The 20,956-nt window shown below is 42.0% G+C and overlaps 1 protein-coding gene across 3 annotated transcripts in view; it reads right to left on the minus strand.

The window, feature by feature from the left end:
* SLC35B3 (solute carrier family 35 member B3) overlaps positions 1–20,956 on the minus strand; it is a 756,207-nt gene that overhangs the window by 13,487 nt on the left and 721,764 nt on the right. For all 3 annotated transcript variants that reach the window (XM_044065422.1, XM_044065425.1, XM_044065423.1), the window contains one exon: positions 15,661–15,730. In XM_044065422.1, the coding sequence (XP_043921357.1) occupies positions 15,661–15,730 (70 nt within the window). The remainder of the gene's footprint in view (positions 1–15,660; positions 15,731–20,956) is intronic.

A 20,956-nucleotide genomic window follows, 5' to 3' on the forward strand; every position in this document is an offset into this window, starting at 1 on the left:
TGTACTCACCATAATGTTCTATCTGAGAGGGTAAACTTCATTTGTCAGCAACCTGTGGGTTACGGATCCGAGCCGGCAGCATACCAAGCAAAAAGATCCGAGCTCCAAGCTCCTCCCCCTTACCCATACTACACAGCAATCTCCTTCCAATCCTCAGATCGCGTTTGCCACCTGCACATAATAAAACAAACTAACAACCTGAGACACCTGACTCAAAGACAAAGTAATGCTCATAAGTCCGAACCTCGGGCTCAGCTAAATAACCATCAAGGTCAGGGGGAAGGAGGGAGGGACGGCTGCTGACAAATGAAGTTTACCTACTCAGATGGAACATTATGGTGAGTACATAACTTCTTTATCTGAAGTAGTTAACTTCATTGGATCAGCAACCTATGGGACAGTGTCCCCAGCTACCAGAATCTTGGGAGGCCCTTAAAGAAGTATATTCCGGAGCACTGCAGAGCCAAAGGCAGCCCTTCCTCTAGACACCAAATCCAGTTTATAATGAGAAATAAAGGTGTGAGAGGACGCCCAGGTAGCCGCTGAACAAATGTCATCCAGGGAAACTCTAGACCAGAATGCAGCAGACATTGTCATAGAACGCCAAGAATTAGCATGAACTCCCATTGGTTCTGGTAAGCCAGACTCTCTGTATGCTTGTAGGGTACAACTCGAAATCCACCTGGTGACAGTCACCTTTGAAACTGGTTTCCCTAGAAAAGGCTTAGCAAAGAAGACAAAAAGTTGATCAGATTTACGAGACAGCCATCCTGTGCAAATAAAAACGTAACTGTCTGTGAACATCCAGCAAATGAAGTTTATATTCTCCTTTGTTCTGGAAATTAGGGAAAAAGACAGGCAAATTAATGGACTGAGTAATGTTCATCCCAGAAGCAACTTTAGGGAGAAAGGAGGGATTAGTCCTGAGAGATATCCTATCCTTATGAAATACCAGGTATGGAGGTTTGATACAGAGAGCCTGAAGCTCCGACACTCTCCTGGCTGACGTAATGGCTACCAAAAAAGCTGTCTTCCATGACAAGAACTTCAGATCAATGGAAGCTGCGGGTTCAAAAGGAGGCGCAACTAACACCTGAAGAACTAAGGTCAGATTCCACGGCATGGATGAATTTCTAACAGGAAAAAAAGAAAAGTGCCTTTTAGAAAGGTCTTGCAAATTCTGGCAGCAGCGAGAGAACCAAAGTTGCCCCCAATATGAAAATGGGAAATGGCAGCCAGCTGGACCTTCACAGTAGATGAGCTGGCCCCTTGCTGAAAAATATGAGACAAGAATTCCAGTACCGCTGGAATATGAGCGGTGAAAGGATCCAAGTTCTTTCGTGAAGCCCAAATTGAAAAAGTTTCCATTTGCTACTGTAAATCTTCCTAGTAGAGGGTTTATGTGCCGCCACCAGGACAGACTTGACTCGGGAAGAGATACAGGGAGTCCTGGCAACTAGGGGAACTGGATCAGCCAAGTTGAGAGCTTAAGACCGTCCAAGTTCGGAGGAGCCATTCCCGAGGGATGAGAAATCAGATCCGGAATGGGATCCAAGATCCAGAATGGAGCTATGAGATGAGACCGCAGGCAGGGGAACCAGACTTGACGAGGCCAGAATGGGGCTATGAGGATAATCTTGCTCCCCAACTGGTGAGCTTACTGCAGAAATTTTGTCATAAGCGGAAGTGGAGGATACGCATAAAGAAGACCGGGCGGCCAAGCATGGACTAGAGCGTCTCTGGGGGCTTCCCCCAAAGGAGGAATTACAGCGAAAAACTTGCTGCACTTCGCATTGGAAGGTGATGCGAAGAGATCGCAGCAAGGCTGACCCCACTTGAGGAAGATCTGTTCTGCTACACAAGGATTCAGAGACCACTCGTAAGGAGAGAGGATAGTTCTTCTCAATCTGTTCGCCAGCATGTTGGACTGACCTGGAATGTGCATTGCTAACAGGAAGAGGGTGGTGTAGATCGCCCATTCCCAAACTCTCATGGCTTCTCGGCAAAGGGGGTAAGACCTGGTTCCCCCCTGTTTGCTGATATACCAGACCACTGACATATTGTCCGACTGGATAGCAATAGTCCCCGGAGGAAGAGAGGCATGAAGGGCCTGCAACGCTAAAAGGGCCGCCCTCATCTCCAGGACATTTATATGCAGTACGGTCTCGGTCTGAGTCCAGATGCCTTGGACAGTCCTGCCTGCACAATGCCCCCCACCCTAGGCGGGAGGCATCCGTGGTCACTGTGGCCTGGGGTGGTTACATAACAAAGGGTCGTCCTTCCCGAAGGGCTCGAGACTGAAGCCACCACATAAGGGAATTCCTGCAAACCCTGCTGAGGGGAATCAGGAAATCTAGAGGGTGGTGTAGAATGGACCACTGGGCTTGCAATGTCCACTGTACAACCCTCATGTGCAGACAAGCATAAGGATTCAGATTGACCGCTGCCGCCATGGACCCCAAAGCTCTCAGGACAAATTCTGCTGCGGGAGCAGGTGACTGAAAGAGGGCTAGCACATGCAGAGTCATGCTGTGAAGTCTGTCTGACGTTAGGAAGGCCCTGACCTGGAGGGTATCTATCCTGGCCCCTATGAAGTCTAACACTTGAACAGGTTGGAGGAAAGACTTCTTGACATTTATGGTTATCCCCAACCAGGGTGACATCTGGAGAAAGAAATCCCTGGCTAGAGAAAGTAGATGCCTGGTGGGGGCGGTTAGGTACGGGAAGACCTGTATGTCCTGGAGCCTCAGGTGGGCCGCTACAACTGCCATGACCTTGGTGAACACCCTGGGGGCTGTGGTGAGACCCAAGGGTAGGACCCCGAACTAGTAATGACTGGCCCCTAGTCAAAAGCTGAGAAACCTCCTGGACCGTCTGTCCATGAGAATATGGTAGTACGCATCGTTGAGGTCTATGGAGCACATCCAGTCCTTCTCCTGCAAGAGGGGCAGGATGGATTGGAGTGTGACCATCCGGAATTTCTCCTTGGTAATGAAAAGGTTCATTGTTGACAGGTCGAGAATCTGCCTCAAGTCCCCCGTCTTTTTTGGCACCAGAAAGAACTTGGAGTAGATGCCTGATCCGGACTGGTCTGGGGGCACATGCTAGATGGCTCTTTTTTCTAACAGCTTTTTTATTTCCAAAGCCGCGGCCTCCCTTTGAGTGGGTGGGACATCTGGGAGGCGCCTTGAGTAAGGGTGCTTGTTTATGAAGGGGAGTGAATAGCCTCTGGATATTATCTGAAGCACCCAGCGATCTGTGGTGATGGATTCCCATTGAGCCAGGTGCCTCGAGAAACGCCCCCCGACTGCCTCCAGAGAGGAGCAGTTGGGCAACCCCTCAGGGCTGCTGCGCGGGTCAGTTGGAAAAGGGTTCCAGTGACCGAAAGTTCTTCAGTCCCCCTCTGCTTCTGGGCCGGCGTGCACCTTGTCCCCCTCTGCCTCTGGGGGAGAAGGAGTCCTGAGCATTCTGGGCCTGCTGAGATTTCCGGAACCACATCTTCTTCTGCCCTCGCTGGTTCCTGGAGAAGGACCTTTGAGGGGTAGAGAAGCGGATTCCGATGGCTGACAGCATTTTCCAGTCTTTCTCGCTCTGGACCAGCGTCTCACGGACGGTCTTCCCGAAGAGGGTTGACCCATCAAAGGGTGCATTCGCGAAGGATACCTTGAAGGGTTCCGAGAAATCACAAAGTCGAAGTCAGGCATGACGCCTTAAGGCGATACCGGACCCGCTCGCTCTAGTGGCTTCCTCCGTGGCATGGGAAAGTAGCCGCATAGGAGTATTAGACACTGACTTGAGAGTGGTCATACGAGCCAAGAAGGTCCGTTTATGCTCGGCCAACATGGACTCTGAGGGAGACTTAGCATACTCTTTGACCAGGTCCCACTGCAGTCTGATTACATGGGCCAAATAATTCAGTGCCCTTATAGAGAAGGTAGCTGAAGCAAAAGTCCACTTTCCAATATGGTCTATTGCCCAAGACTCCTTGTCAGGGGGATGGACCGAAGAACTTTGCTGATTGAGTTCCTTTTTGGTGGCCGCCGCCACAACCATGGCATCAACCGGGGAACCCTTGCTCCACGAAGTTCTGTCTGCAGGGGGACTAAGAACCTTATCGGGTCTATTGGGTATCGGCTCTACAGTGTCTGGCTCCTTCCACGTCCCGGTGCTAATCAGGCTGACCAGGGGGTCAGCTGGGGGAGACACCCAAGAGGTAGATGGGCCTGTGTCGAACACCTCCAGGAATACCAACTCGTCCGAGGAGGGTTTTTGGGCGGACCACCACCCCTTTGGCGGAGTATTTCCATAATGTCTCCAAAGGAGACGTTGTCAGGGGGTGATTTGGGGGCACCCTCCCTTTCCTCCAAATCGGTATCCTCAGTGAGGGACTCAGGGGAGTCCAAGTGCCTCCTTTTGCACAGGCATTTGTGAGGGACCTCCTCAGGGGGACTGTCCAAGGGGGGCTCACCAACAGATTCATGTTCCTCCAGGGGAACTGGCTGGGGCGTCAACGACGCAGGATGTCCTTGGGGGACTGGATGATGGAGGACAAACTGAGCTGTGAGGGAGCGGGGGCGGATCCGGTGGAAAGAGTGAGGGTCTTGATCCTCCAGAGAGAAACCTCTCCACCACTTCGAATGCCAAAGGGGAACCAGCCTCTCTAAGACAGGTGGCCAGGCCCCTCGGATCCGATGAGGGGATCGGTGCCGGAGCCGACGAGGTCGGACCCGAGAGGATGGTGTGCTCTGACCACAAAGGAGCTGAAGATACACTCACCCCCCGGATCCGATGCCCAGCTCTTGGCTCCAAGAGTGCGGATCCGATAAGCTTGAGGGCATGGCCGGTGTCGAGGTAGAATCGCTGCATCATCCGGTCCATATCTGCCTCAGAGATGCTGCGGTAGACCTGGAGGAAGCCGCCGAAGCTGGTCGGGAGGGCCGACATGATGATGACCTCGAGGCTGGTCAGGTCTCCTCCTCCAGCTGCGCGGAGAAACGTGGCGAACGGAGCCATGGGGAGGAAGGCTTGGACACTCTCAATGGAGAAGAGACAACTTTAGCTGGAGGGGCCAAGGGGTCCAATTCGGCCTACCGCTTGCGGCTTCTTTCTCTCTCTCTCTCTTGCTCTCTCTCTTTTTCTCTCTTTCTCTTTCCCTTCTCTCTTTTCTATCCTTCTTGGCCTCTCGTTCTCCCTATGTCAAGGTGGGAGGGTGAGTCCCAGACAGGGGAAAACAGCTGGTTGGCTGGGCAGCCATGGCTGTCGCTACAGAGAGTGAAGGAGAAGAAGCTGATTCCGCAGGTAGAAGACCCGCCAGAATCAGTTTGTTCCTCCTATCCCGTAAGGCTCGGGGGTTGAAGGCCGCACAAATCTGGCAGCCCGAAGAAAGGTGCAGAACCCCCAAGCAAATCACGCACTGAGTGTGACCATCCGCTGGCGACAGCTTATGGCCACACTCAGAGCACTTGGAAAAAGTCACTTTATGACTTTCAGCCATACTAGAGACACACACAGACACACACGTGCACCTGAAAGAGGGAAAAGGGGCCTACTAAGGGCTGGACAACTACCAAAGGTGAAGGGGGACATAAAGGCTAGGGAGAATGAACACCCAAAGAAAGGTACTTAAATACATGCACACACAAAAAACTAGACTAAAAGGGAAAGTTTGTAGTAAAAGATGCTATACTTGACTGGAGCTCGTAGAATACCATGCTTGGCAAAGCCGCGGCAAACAAGATCTGAGGATTGGAAGGAGGTTGCAGTGTAGTATGGGTAAGGGTGAGGAGCTTGGAGCTCAGATCATTTTGCTTGGAATGCTAGTGGCTCAGATCCGTGTCGGATCCTTAACCTACAGGTTGCTGATCAAATGAAGTTAACTACTTCAGATCAAATTTTACCTCACACAACTGTTCTCCCCAATAAAGTAAACAATTTTGAAAATTCAGCCAAGTAAGAAAGAAGTCCTCCAGACCTCATTTATAAGCAATGGATGTACAGATGCTCATCATATATATTATGACAAAGGAAAGCTCATCTTGCCAGACCACGTCTCAGGGCTTTTGAATAGATAATTACTATTTGAAAGTGTAAAGTAGTAACAAATGATTGCAAACAGCAATCCAAATTATGTTTCCTCTTTCCAAGTTCCCCTCTCTATTATGACACAAAGTATGTCTTGAAGGGATTGTAGCGGGTTATTATCTGTCTTAGGAAGGCAATAAAATAAAGATATTTTAGGATTTTTGTTAAAACTAACTGCGTCAAGGTGGCATTCTGATAAAATACCCTTAACCACTTTTTTCTAAAGTTTCAACAAACTGCATCATTAGTAAGGTATCACCCTACACTACTGAATAACCTTGTCCCCGATTTAAAAAGAACTGAGCACATGCCCAGATATAACTATACTGTGGGTAAAATCATTTATTGGATCAGAGTGCCTGATTTCTCTCGTCTAAAAGAAAGTTCACTCCCAGGATTCTTTTCCATTCTTCCAGTTCTCTTGAACAGTCACCAAGGAAATCAGAGAAACTAACCATCCCTCATTTCCCTTTGGCTCATATGAGTTATTGTTTTTTATGAGCAGTAACTGTATCTAAATATTTTCCCATGACTGAATGCATATTTTCCTGTTTCTGAAAGATGTTCCTCAATTAATGTTGCTCATGAATAACAATTTTTCCAGTAAACTGTAAATACACACACACACACACACACACACACACATATATATATATATATATATATATATATATATATATATATATATATATATATATATAAAACACACACATACATATACATATGTGTGAGTGTATGTGTGTGTGTGTATACACACATTTTATATATATATATATATATATATATATATATATATATATATATATATATATATTTATTTACATAGGATCTGATAGGATCAGATTCACTTCAGAAGCTCGAATTCCCAAAATCTCGAACTTCATATAGTCGAGACCAAAAGATCGAGTTTTGGAAACTCGAACTTCTAAAATGAAACCCAAAAAAAAAAAAAGTCAAACATCGCTTTTGCAGGGGGGCTGTGCCCCCCCCACCCCCTACTTAAATATACCAACTCCGAGATCGCGCTACAGTGGGGAAAAGGGAAATCTCCCATATTGCGCTGTATGCAGAAGCGCAAAACGGGAGATTTCCCACTTCCTGTCAACACCGCAAAAATGATAAAAACATTATGTACACACAGAGCGTACAAGAAGCCTTGCCTCTGTGTGCACGTAACGTTTTAAGGTAAGTAAAGTGTTATTTTTTAAAAGTTTACAAATTCGATTTACTGAAATGTCGATCATATGGTCTCGACCATATGACATTCGAGATTTCAGTAATTCAATTATGTAAAGTGCTTCCGTATTAGAACATCAACTTTTTAAAATGTCAAATGTTCTAATATCGACCCCTGTGCAGCGAACGCTGACAATATCGAACATGCAGAACAGCAAATTTTTTCCCAGGGAAAAAATTCACTGCTCCGACACACATACACACAACACAAGCACACCAAACAAATAGCAATCCACACACATACACCTAAAATCCTACATCTAACCCTACACTAAACTGTACATACACCACTAGCTATTCACTTACCTTAACCCAAACCCTAATCCTAAGGTCCGTCACTATCACACACTCACCTCACCCACGCCCTAACCCTAACTCACCTACCCCGACCTAGCCCTCACGTCAACACAATCGCACACTTACCTGACCTAACCCTAACTCACCTACCTTGCGCCTTAACCCTCACATCCACACAATCACACACTTACCTGATCCTGTCCCGTAACTTTCCACCACAGTGCTGAAAATAGTGAAGCCACAGGAACGTCCAACTGAATTCCTTCCCTAGGAAGAAATTTGGTGTTCTGCAGCTTCGCTATTTTCAGCGTTCACTGAATAGGGGTCGATATTAGGACATTCGAAGTTGTGAAACTTTGATGTTCTAATATAGACCCATTTACACATACATATATACATACACACACACACACACACACACACACATATATATATATATATATATATATATATATATATATATATATACATACACATATTTCAGCATATATTCTGAATCCTCTGGGATTCACCTTTGAAGTGATACACTGCTACAGTAGGCCAGTACTGGAATAATAATCTTAATCTGTATTTTAAAGTACAAATCATCTAGCATTTCCTGCACTTAAACATTTCACACTTCCATGTTGGATATCACCTTTTGAGATCCATGGAAGCACCTGCACCAAACATGTTAAGACTTCTTGTTTTCCTTTTCTGCTGAAAGGTACCTCCATTTATCAGATTGTATTTTGGGTCTTTCAGTAAAATGCAGGTAGAAATAACAAGATAAAATTAAAAATTAAAATTATCCTTCACCTTATGACACCAAATAACCAACCAAAGAATCATAAGCACATATTACTTGAGACTAGGAGTTAAACTAATAAAAAAAACTTATTAAAAAAAGCTAAATTAGTTAATCAAAATAATGCTGTCAGAGTTAAATAAAAGTCATTACAAACTAAGATAAATGTATACCCTTGTTATATCTAAAACACGAGTTAGAAACAGAAGAGTTGACACCATAAATAAATAAGGTGGTGCTGCGGTAGCGTTGTCGCCTCATAGCAAGACGTTGTCCCGTTCGATTCTCAGCTAGAGCATCTTCTGTGTGGAGGCATACGTGAATGGGGCTTGCCTTCGTTGAAGGTTGTGCATCAGGGCTGGTAACCCGGTACGTAAAAGTCCACTACCAATCATTAGCGGATCAGAGTTCCGCTGTGGCGACCCCTAACCGGGAAAAGCCGAAAGACACAAACAAACTAACTTAACATGCATACAAGACAAAACATTTGCATTATAATGCATACCTACTAAATCAGAGATTTATACAGTCTTTCCTACATATGAAGTATGCTTAATTTTGTAGTAATATAAAGTTTTATCAAAATGTATAACAATTGGACAAGCATCTTAAAAGAAAAAAAAAACAATCTTAACTCTAAGGGGTCAGAACAGTATGCCTCCAAAATATGCTGTACCACTACCCTAACCACAGAGGCATTCTTAATATCCATAAGATGTTCGTAAAGTCTCATTCTTAACTGCTCTGGTAGTCTGTCCCACATATTTATTACACATTTTAAGAAAACTATATCCAATTGGAAATGGTCAAAACTATTGTAAGATGAAACATAGCGAACATTAATGCAATGTTCTGCATAAAAATCTCAACAGGGACAGACAAGAAATCCCTTACACATTGAAGGCCTCAAACTGTGACACTGGAAAACATACCCAAGTGGGACAAATGGTCCATCACAGAAAGGGAGTTATGAAAAGTAATCTTTGGAGAATTCTTAAGGACAACAGTTCTTTTATTAAGAAACAGGATATGCCAATATTTCTTCATAAATGGGAGATCCCCCTTGAATAAATGGGGCATATCTTATTATGAAACAAATATCTTTGTTAAAATTATGCCTATGCAACAGAACACTCCTTATGTATCATTTCTTCAGAGATCTCTGAATATACCCATTGAAAGAATTAGGTAAGACATTCCAACTTATAACTCCTACCTCAACACTGCCATATTTCTAAGGTTGCCTGACTAAAATCTTCAGTAGATATACTGCGTGTACTCAAAAACTTCACCAAGCGGGAAGGATCTCAGTGTTTGTGGAGGATGTGCTCTAGAAGTTGACAACAAACCACTGATCAATGTATTTAAACTATTGCTGTGTTTGACATAAAGGGCCAGTATCCAAAATACTTGCTGTTACTGCAAGTGACTTACTCCAGTGTAAAACTACTTGTACAGACAGGAATTTACACAGAGGGCAAATATTTTGGAGTCTGCCCCAAACAGACAAATTCTCGTATTCACTAACATTTATCTGAACATTAAAAGGGAATCTAATACCAAATCTCTCAGTGGTCAACATATTAAAAAAATCCTCAAACTTGTTAACACTGCTAGTATAATCAAATAAGTCATCTATATAAAAGGTAAAAAATCAACCTGATTAGTATAATATTGATAAAGACAAATGCATTCGTCTTCTAATAATCCCATAAAAAGATAACCTGGGAGCAAAATTTGTTCCCATAGCTGTTCCTCTTAATTGTAAAAGAAATCCCCATTACAGTAACAAAAAAGAAACCAAAATATAAAGGAAACCTTTAACTGGTAGATCACAAAAGTGAGATATGATTTCCAGAACACATTCATTACTAATGTTATGTGAAGAGGTTCATCACTTTATTAGCCTTATAAACTGCTTTTTTTTCCTGTAAGTTCTGAACACGTGGCCTGCATTGTTGGCAGTGGATTACACCATACCTTCACTTAATCTTTTCTCCATTTTAAAATAACATAGTACATTTCCAAATATAGCAAAAAAGAAGAAAGCTATAAATAGGCAGACCATGCAGTGCAGTTTTCATTATGGTCATGGACGCAGAGGTCAGTGTTCCCAGTGCTCAACAAGGGGCTGTGGCCAGCACCAGAGCAGACTGCAACAGTCCTAAGGCCTTGTCCAAATGTTCCATACTGGAGACCATCAGGAAGTGATTCTACCAACATGTAAGCTCTTTGAGAAGGACCATCTAGGACAAGTGGATAAGGAAAACATTATCCACAGGTTACAAAGTATGCTTTCTCTTCCCTCTCCGAATTCCATGAATGTCCTTGCATGATGTTCCATCCTGTCAGGAAAGCTAGTAAGGAAGGAGGTTTTAAAGGTGCTTAGCTAAAAAGCCAAACATGAGTTCCCCACCAGACCACAGAGGACTGGATTTTGCTATTTATTAATGTCAAAGAAAACAAAAGACATGGTGTGGCATTTTGTTTGCTTCAGCGACCCAAGTGTCTTTATCCTAAGCAAAAATGAGCACATTGTCAGAATGTTTTGTAATGATTTTTTGGGGAGTAAAAAGAGCCTGGAGTAGCATCTGGATCCTTACTGGTCTGGTGTGACCTTCTGTATTGCTCTCTTTTAAAGGAGGTTTTGCCCTTTTATTAGTGCCACACATTTTTAATGGGGGAGAACATCTTGTAGAGGAAGGGACTGGGGCTTGTGAGAGGTGTGGAAAGGGACTTTTGTATCCTATGGATACAACAGTCCACATCCATATGTCCTGTGTGATGGCTATTCATATGGACAGATGGAGGGCAAAATGACCCTTGACTGCCTTCAGAGTGGAATGGTTTGGAAGTCCTTAATGAGTCTGCTGTTGCTGTGGCTCTCTCAATGAACAGCCATAGTATCCCTTGTGGGTCCAGAGATTTTGATGTCCTTTCCATATGTTACATCTGCCATCGTGGTCTCTCCTAAAGTGCTGACCATTTTGTTGTTGCTGCAGACCCCATTTATGCAACAAGTGGTGTGAACATTTTTGGTTCCATGCAAAGGGGTGGTTAATGCGGGATTTCAAAATGGATGACAAAAACATTGCATGTTTTCAGTTTCCCTCTCAAAGTCCTCTAACTTTTCCTTGATCAATGTCTAAAAAAGGTAAATGTGATTAGGAAAGGCATTAACAAATGATACCTTAAAATTCTTGCTGAATTTCAAGTACAGTCAGATGTAATAACACGGTGTAACCCTTGCACCTACTGCCCTAGCTGCACCATTGTCTGCATTATGCCCCATGCACACAGTGAACTTGGAAATGGATAAGATGGAGGCTGCCTAGAAGGAGGAAAGGAAATGAAACACCTGCTTCACAAAGTAGTCTCATGCCCTAGACTCCATATCTAGTAAGTGGACAATCATGCTCTGTGGTGAATGAACCTTCTTAAGGGCCACTGCTGCAATAAAGGAGTCAGTGATGAATACCTAGGTCAACAATGATAGCTTTTCACCAGCCAGCAGATCTTGTCTGGTTTCCTATGGATAGAAGCCATAATGTCCAGTTTCTTTCAAGACTCCTTCACTATAAATGTTACCATCTTGTGGGCAGGAGAAACAGTCTAAGAAACTGAAGGGGAAAATGAAAGATGTCCAAGCAGGACCCCTTTCTGGATAACCCTTCCAATTTCTGCCTCATTCCTAATAATCTCCCCAACTTTAGGGTCTTCTGTGGAATGTGGCGAGGGAAACTGCCTGCACCAGTGTCATCCATGATGAACAGACTCCGGAGAGAAGTTGCCTTGCTTCCTCTTACACACATGCTTTTATCTTTTCCTTGCTGGGAATAGCCTCTAGTGAAAGAAAGAGGACGAATACAAGAAAGTATGGACCTTCTGTAGGGAGTTTGCCACTGGCCTTCTGACTCTCTACCTTCATAGAAAGAAAGCCAAAGGTCTGTAAGCACAGAGACAGCAGAATTTTAGGTGGAGGCCCGGTGTAAGGCAAGTGCAAGGGGATGGTCATACAGACAAGATGCAACAATGTTGTCACAGTCGAGGAGGAGAATTCCTTAACAGCTGAGGCCAATGAATCTAAAAGGCTGGAGATGATGCTGAACTAGTACTGAGCAGTTAACCTGGGTGGACCAATGAGCCAAGAGGACTCTTGGAACTAAGATCATCTTCAATTTCTTCAACATAGAGGGCTCAAATGCCAAGGGGGCTGATGTTCATAATGGCACTGGGGTTACTTGCAATAACGCAGAGCTAAAAGGGCAACAAGTGTCAAGAACTCCAAACCATGACATCTGATGTTATTTGGCTTAGTCAATGCATAAGTCACTAAAGCATTTACCTGTATCAAAGTTGGGACTACTGGATATTCTCCAGCTTGAACTATCTTTGCACTGCAATGATGGTCAAAGAAGGGGCTTTGGAGAAGCAGAGAACAGTGACAGATTTCCTCTCCTTTCTAGGAACAGTGGGGGAGGGAATTACACACATCTGAATTTGTGCCTGGAGCAAAACAAGCCAATGCAAACAAAATATTGTACTGTCCTTAAAGATGGTAATTTAATATCAGGAGTAAACTGATCATAAAACCACTAATGGCGTGAGTCTGAACAAACTGGTTCAGATTTGTAAAGAAGCAGTTTCTGACAGACTGACCATAAAACAACACAGTAACCTTATGAATGTGAAAGTTGTCAGCTTCACTGCAAAGGTCAAAACTGTTTTACAGCCTAAAACAGAAGTCTGATTTTTCTTAAGCTAAGCCACCTTTAGATGAAAGATTCAATACTTTTAATTGTGAGGTAAAGCTACTATACAATGGAGTGCTGTGGGGAAAAATAAGCCTGTCATCCTGCAATACATAAAAGGCATAACTGTACTAAGCAATTTGTATATAATTATATCTTATGTCCCACTATAATGTACCCCATAGTACCTCGACCATATTCTTGATATTTACAAATGCCTGATCCATTTGTTTTGTACAAACTGAAGGAAAAGCTAAACTTAATGATCCTTTCTGGAAAAGTGTAAGGGAAATAATGACCCTGCATTACCAAAAGAATGATATGAAAATAATGACGATCAGCAGTGAAAGAATTTTTGTCTACACTTCTAAAAGCAAAAACTATAAAGAACATTTGCCATCTGCACTTCATGCCTCTCTTTGTTTCTGTTTTTCAAAGAAGGCAAAGATTGTGTCATACTGTACTGGAGGTCAGTTCCAATGCTGATAAAATATTAATTAAGAAGTATGCAGAGGCACAAACCCTCTGTACTAAGAGAAACTATTTGGCAATTATTCACCTGACAATAGACAATATAACAGTTGACAAAATTCTGTAACAAAGGAATTAGTCATTTTTATCAGGAGTCAAGTCAAAATACTGTTTTGTCAAGTCTGTTTCCTGTAAGATGGTCTAGCATTTGCAGACCCCTTATCCCCTTTCCTTAGATATACCAACTGTAGGGTCACACCACTTCTGAGAAGGGGAGAAACCTGCTAAAAATGATGTGGCTCAGGATATAGAACATTTCTAAACATACCTCTTAGCTGCCCAGATTTTCGCCTCATATTTTTGATCTGTTCTTCTAAAAACGTATGGTGTTCCATCTAGTCATTGAGTATTAAAATGACTAAATAATGACAGACATTTGATTTTCAGACTTCATACCCTTCAGAAAATATATTCTAATTCAATACCTTTTATTTTAACAACTTAAAGTTTGCCCCTATTTTGGGGCCTTTGTCCTCCCATTATTTTTGGCTTTGTCCAGATTTATTCAGCTATGAGGTCGACAGGTATGCTTCTAAGACAATGTTCAGCTAAATGGGATTCGCCATATATGTTCCTCTGAATTCTCTCTGATCAAAACAGTTCTAAGGAGGGGCGAGGTACCATGCAGCCCGCAACTAAATATAACCTACCCTGAGGTCACAGTGTGTTGGGGTAGCTTATACTTCTACATTGTGTTTTTCTTCCTGGTAACAAGCCAATTTAGCAAAATAGATTTGATGAACAGTGTTTAGCCTAATGACTCTTCAGTTTCATCATGCTCGCAGTGAATACAGATGAAAAATTAAGATACAGGGCAGGGCTAATTCCAAACCCTTCTCTTTGCAGTTCAGCAATCTGGTGTGTTGGGCTAGCAGGGAATGCTGAATCACAATTAGGATTGCAGAAAGACAACACCTAGTTTATCACAGTCAACATAATGCACTGAAACACGTCATCTTAGTGGGACCCAAATATTTGGTGTGAAAGGCTGTGCATGCCTAGCTAATACATATTTTATGAACTTTGTTAATTTCTCTTGTGGCAAAGAGCTACAGCTTTTGAACCAGCCCACACACAGTCTGACCACCTACAAGCAATGAAAGAAAGCATCACATTGTCTATTCAATTAATTTTGTTGCTATAAAATGTAAGTTTGAACTAAACAAAAAGAAAAAATACATGATAAGAATAACGTTAGAGAGATAATGGATGTGATAAGACTTGGTGATAATGTTTTAACAGCTGGTCTATCAAAGCAAGAATATAAATATGGTGGCATGGAAGGTAATATTCTGTATGTAGATGAGGTACTGTGCTAAGTGGGAACAGTTGTGTTGAAATGTAAGCAACACAGATGTCAGCCCATCTGAATATGCTTGCATTCTTGAAGGAAACAAACACTACACTGCTTATATAAATATAATAATGATTAAACTCTCTGTGTACTAATGTCGATGTGTACAAGCAGCAAAAGGCAGAAAGAAGATTCAACATTCTATGGAACTGGAAATAAGGTGGGTGATATCACACAGGTAATAGATGGATATTATCATCAGATTTTAAGAAGAAATGTCTAACAGGCAAATTATCCAGGTAATGGCATGGAAAACATAATATCTGCAGTAACACATTCATCCTTGGTCTGTTCATAAAATGAAACACACAGATAAAGGCACACAAAACCTGCACATTTACAAATAATAACTGTGCCACAAAGTCTCTACCCTGTGAAATGGCACATTTTGTGCTACACTCTGCAAAGAACAATGCCAAACGTGTGCCAATAGTTTCAATACGTGATTCAGATTCTTTTGGCAAGGGAAATGAAATAAGTTCTTGTTTTATTATGCTTTATACGATACACTCAGTCTTCACAAAATGTGATAAATAGTTTCTAACATGATGCAACTGAGTGAAATACAAGCTAAAATCAAATGTTTACAAAGCCACAAAACAAAACATGAAGACAGGACTTACTGAAAAGTGAACGGCTTTGTGAAGAAAAAAAAGGAAAGCACAATTGTCATTGCTTTTCTTCCTGTTGTAACTGTGGATGAAAGAAGATGGTAAAGTGTAAACATTCTGAATTAAACCAACATATACTTATCAGAATGTCTTCAGGTCTTGTATACATACAAACAAATTAAGCAAAAAACAGTACAGTACTAACTATAGGTAATATGCTCCAGTAAAAATACTATGCTAAGAAAATCTCATTACTTATCAATATCATTCACTATGCAACAGCTGTATCAACTGTGATGCGAGTTATTCACCATAACCATACATTTCTCAGTTGTGTGCTCAGGCTGCAAGACATCATAGGACTGTGCCTTCAGTACTAGGCAGCTCACTAACTTCCCTCTCTTTGCTTTTTGGCCCATAGGCCTAGTGGGCCTAAGCAACTTCCTTTTAGTTAATTTCTGATATGCCTCTTAGGAAACAATGCCACTTCCACATAGCCTGGTACAGAGTATCCTAGGTCCATATAAGATGACACCAGTGAAGGAGAGAAGAAAACTGTCCTACAGTCAGAACTTAAGAGTTGAAAGTTGTGATGCTATGGGTGAGGACCTTACAAAACTGGGGCTACTTATTTGAAATACCTTGATTGCGGGAGACGAAAGGCAGATTACCTAGAATGATTTCAAATACAAGCCAAGAAAAATGATCAGACTGCTAGTCACCTGTGCACCAAATGTGCTTTATGCATGGCAGAAACATGGGTTAAGCAGCCTAGACCTCCTATTCAGTCCATTCTTCCTCACAGTCATCAAAATTTCACTGAAAGCCATTTTTTGACTCATATAAAAATAGTTAAATTAATTAATTAAATAAATAACTCGTAAAACAGGTAAAAAGCTTAGTCCAGAAATAGCAACTGTTACCAGGGAAGCTTTAAACACATGGGCTCAATTACAAGATGGAAAGCAACAAAACTTGGCATTTTGAACTCAAGTTTTCAACATACCATCTGTGGACCACCATCACTTGAACTTGGAAAAGTTCTGAATCTTCAAAGGACTCGGCTAATTTACAAGAAGGCTTGCAACAAAAAATAACTGAAGCCAAATGCCAAAACTTGCATTACTGTCTCCTTTTGAAAGTCAACTCCCCCAAGGAACTACTACATGGTCAACACTCCACCCAACAGTGGTTACTGATTTCGATTATTATTTTCTTTTACAATATTTTATTAATTTGAAGCTGAATATGGATTCCTTACATGAGTATGCAATTAACGATTTGTTAATGCACAAATATCCTGCATAGAGTAATAAATACTATGCATATTTAAAGGTAACAGGTGATAACACTGGTGATCTCTGTTCCTTGTGTCAGACGTTGGATGATTTGTTTACTATTGTCAGAAGTAAATCTAGACTTAATGATGATGATGATTGCAGCTGTGCAACTGGCATGTCTTGGAGAAATGTTTCATATATTAATGACTGGACTGGTGAAATAAATAATGTTAGGCATAGAACAAATAGAACACATTTAGGAAATGATGCATCTATTGTCTGCAAAGATTCTTTCAACCCCTATGAAACAAGGCAATGGCCCTGACAACTTTGGATTTCTGGATGGAAATATTCAGCAATCTGAGGATCCAGTTTATTTAGAAGGAAACAAAAAAAAGAAAGGAAGGTAGAAGTTCAAAACAAATAAGGAAGAAAAAGAAACTGATTAATGACTGTAAAGGAAAGAGAATACGTAGTAAAAAGGACACTGCTTGGTTATGTAACACACAGGTGACAGGAAATGATGATATTTTTCTATAAGATAACCTTCAGTCTACAGAAAAAAGGCATCATCTTTCCAACGGAGAATGTAGAAAAAAGAGGCAAGGGACAGATGAAAAGGAAGACATCAAAATTTAATGTGGGAGGACTGAAGAACATTACTGTAAGAAATAAGAAGAGAAAGACAGATGTTGACTACATGGCTCAAGCTGTGGATTTACAATACCAGCTGGATGAGAATTTAATACACAATGAAAACAGTGGGATTAAAAGGCTAATAGTGATGAAGATCTATCCTTAGTAACAATTGATAGAGCAGAAATGACTGTATTAGAAGCTGAAGATTCTTCAGAGCTGGCCAGCAAAGATATTGTTACAATTGGAGATTCAATTATTAGAGGAAATGATTCTTATATTTGCAGAGATGATAATGAGCATTGAATAGTGTTATGCATGCCAGGAGCAAAAACAGAATATGTGAGACAAGCCTTGGAATGCCTTAATGTAAGGCAGTATGGATCCTTTTTTATTCATGTTGGTACAAATAATGTCACCTACAAGGATTCTCTGACTGTTAGTAGGGAACTGACCGCCTTCTTAGATAGTATAGCTTGTACTGGTGTTAGGACATATTTTTCACAAATCACCTATAGAAAGGATAGTCAGGTCACTACGAATGAACAGATTTTTGGGGTAAATACCTACATGGAAAAATTGCCGTTTTAAAAAATGGAAATGTGTGGAGAAATGTCCTGTTTTAAAAAATGGAAATGTGTAGAGCATCCAAGCCTTGTTTTGGGTACACAAGTTCAGATAGGATGGTGTACATTTGTCAAGATCAGGGAAGACAATTTTTGCAGCAGACATTTTGCAATATTTGACAAATACTAGGTAGGATTTTTGCCAGGTTGAAAATTTAACAGTTACAGATAGCAACATTTAACGCATCTCTGATGGTTGTTAATGTTAGGAGCATTATAAGTTTTTTTACTGGAAAATTTGCTACGTTCCCACAAGATTGACATTGTTATTGTTTATGAAACATGGTTAAATACAATGACTGGAAACCAGTTCTGTCAGGGTATAAATGTTTTTACTGTAACAGACATTCTAACAAAAAATTAGGTGGAGGTGTTATGATGGGGATTAAAGAAAGCTAAAAGACCTGTGATTATTACATGTTCAATGATAACACCAATAATATAGACTGTGTAACTGTGACACTAAAGACAACCCTGGAACAAATAATAATAAAGTACAGATCACCAAAGTCAAGTGCAGATGACCTAAAGGAATTCACACATTCTTGCATGAAACACAAGAGGGAAGAACAATATTAGCTGGGGACTTAAATTTACCAGAAACAGACTGGAATAATATAGATTCAACAATGTTAGTAAGGAAATTATTCACAGTGTATATTCAGGAAAGTACAGTTTTGTACCTACCATAAATGTAGATGTTCGAGTGCTAATACAGCTGCAGTCATAACAGATGGGTTCTCCTGCCGTCAGGCGGGTCCTCGGTCGGCCGAATTCCAAAGTCTAGGTCCGGCGTCGGTTGTTGTCGCTTCTTCCCTGACGTCAGTGCAACAGAGGTATAAAAAACCAGCAGACGCCATTTTCTTCAGTTTTTCTTGCCCCAGATGTCAGGTGCCCCCAGAAGGAAGGCAATACATAAATTTATGTAATAATGCAGTGCAATATAATCAAAATACAGTAGTTGCAAGCAAATACACCATAAATGAATACCCCAATCAGGTTGTATGAGGAGGTGTTAGCCAATAGGCCTGTCCCAAGAGGGGAAGGAGGGAGGAAAACCTGGACTGCAGCTGTATTAGCACTCGAACATCTACATTTATGGTAGGTACAAAAAGTACAGTTTTGTACCTACCATAAATGTAGATGTCCGAGAGGAATGCATCTGCAGTCCTTACAAATGGGTTGTCCTGTCATCAGGCAGCCCTTCGGTCGGCCGGATTCCAAAGTCTGGGTCTGGCTTCGGCTGGTGTCGCACTTCACCCGACGTCATTGCGGCAGTTTTCGGGTATAAAGGCATCAGCCGACGCCATTTTCCTCAGTGTTTCTTGCCCCAGATGCCAGGTGCCCTCTTGGTAGGCTAAATTTGGATAAATGCCAAAGTTTCCAAATAGTAGAGAGCAAACACACAAAATAAACATGTATGTACATATATACAAACAAATACACCATAATAGATCCCCCCCAAGCTAGCTGAAGATTGGTAAGTACCCTAGGAGTACCTCAGAGGGGAAGGAGGGTGGGTAATCCTGACTGCAGATGCATTCCTCTCGGACATCTACATTTATGGTAGGTACAAAACTGTACTATGTCCTTCAAGGATGCATCTGCAGTCCTTACAAATGGGTAGAATACCATAGCTAAATTAGGGGAGGAGGAAATGAGAATAGATTATGGTGTAGTCAGGATCCCTTGCAAAACAGCAGTGGCAAAGCCAGCACAGGATCTAGAGTATAGAGGTAAGTTATAATGCTTGGCAAATGTATGCACGGAGGTCCAAGTAGCAGCCTCTATAATGTCCTTGGTAGCCACTCCTCGTAAGAAAGCTGTGGTAGTGGCTGTGGCCCTTGTGGAATGAGGCCTGATGTTCTCTGGAGTTTTCTTTCCATGGTAGGAGTAACAAAGTCTAATGCAATTTCCTATCCATTTGGAGATTGTCTGTTTAGAAATTGGTTTTCCTTCTTTTCCTGTTGCATAAGCTACCAGAAGCTGGTCAGTTTTTCTATTGTTTTTTGTCCTGTCCAGGTAGTAGCGTAATTGCCTGTGTACATCCAAGGTATGTAAGAGCTTTTCTCCTCTGTTCTGTGGATTGGGGTAGAATGTAGGAAGGTGGATAGCCTGATTTAAAGAGACTCTGGATACCACCTTAGGCATAAATGCAGGATTTGTTCTCATGGACACTCTATCTTGATGGAAGATCAGGAAGGGTTGTACTGCCATTAATGCTTGTAGTTCAGAGACCCTTCTTGCTGAAGTTATTGCCAGCAGGAAGGCAGTCTTCCAGGATAAGTATTGTAAGTCTGCTGTAGCTGCTGGCTCGAAAGGAGGCAGAGTCAGTTTTTCTAGCACAAAGTTCAAGTCCCTTGCTGGCAATGGAGGTTTCCTGGGAGGTTTTACATTTTTAATTCCCCTCAGAAACTGTCTGAGCAGAGGATGCGAGAAGACAGGAGGATCCAAGCTGTACTGTGCTGAAATAGCTGATGCATGTATCTTAATGGAGGAATAGGACAGGCCTGTGTGGTAGAGCTCAGCCAAGTACTCCAGGATGTTGGCTATGTTTACCAGTGTCACATCTTGCCCTTTTGCAGCACTCCAGATGAGATATCTTTTCCATTTTGCTGCATAATTCTTTCTTGTTGAAGGTCTACGAGCCTCCAGGATTATGTCCTTAACCCTTTGGGATAAATTTGGGTTAATTTCTGTCATGTAATGTTCCAGGCAGTTAGCTGCAGAGTTTTTAGGTTTGGATGCAGAATGTTGTAGTTGTTC

This window comes from Protopterus annectens, chromosome 3.part0, assembly GCF_019279795.1.
Source record: "Protopterus annectens isolate FY-2018-M chromosome 3.part0, PAN1.0, whole genome shotgun sequence".
Taxonomy (NCBI): Eukaryota; Metazoa; Chordata; order Ceratodontiformes; family Protopteridae; genus Protopterus; species Protopterus annectens.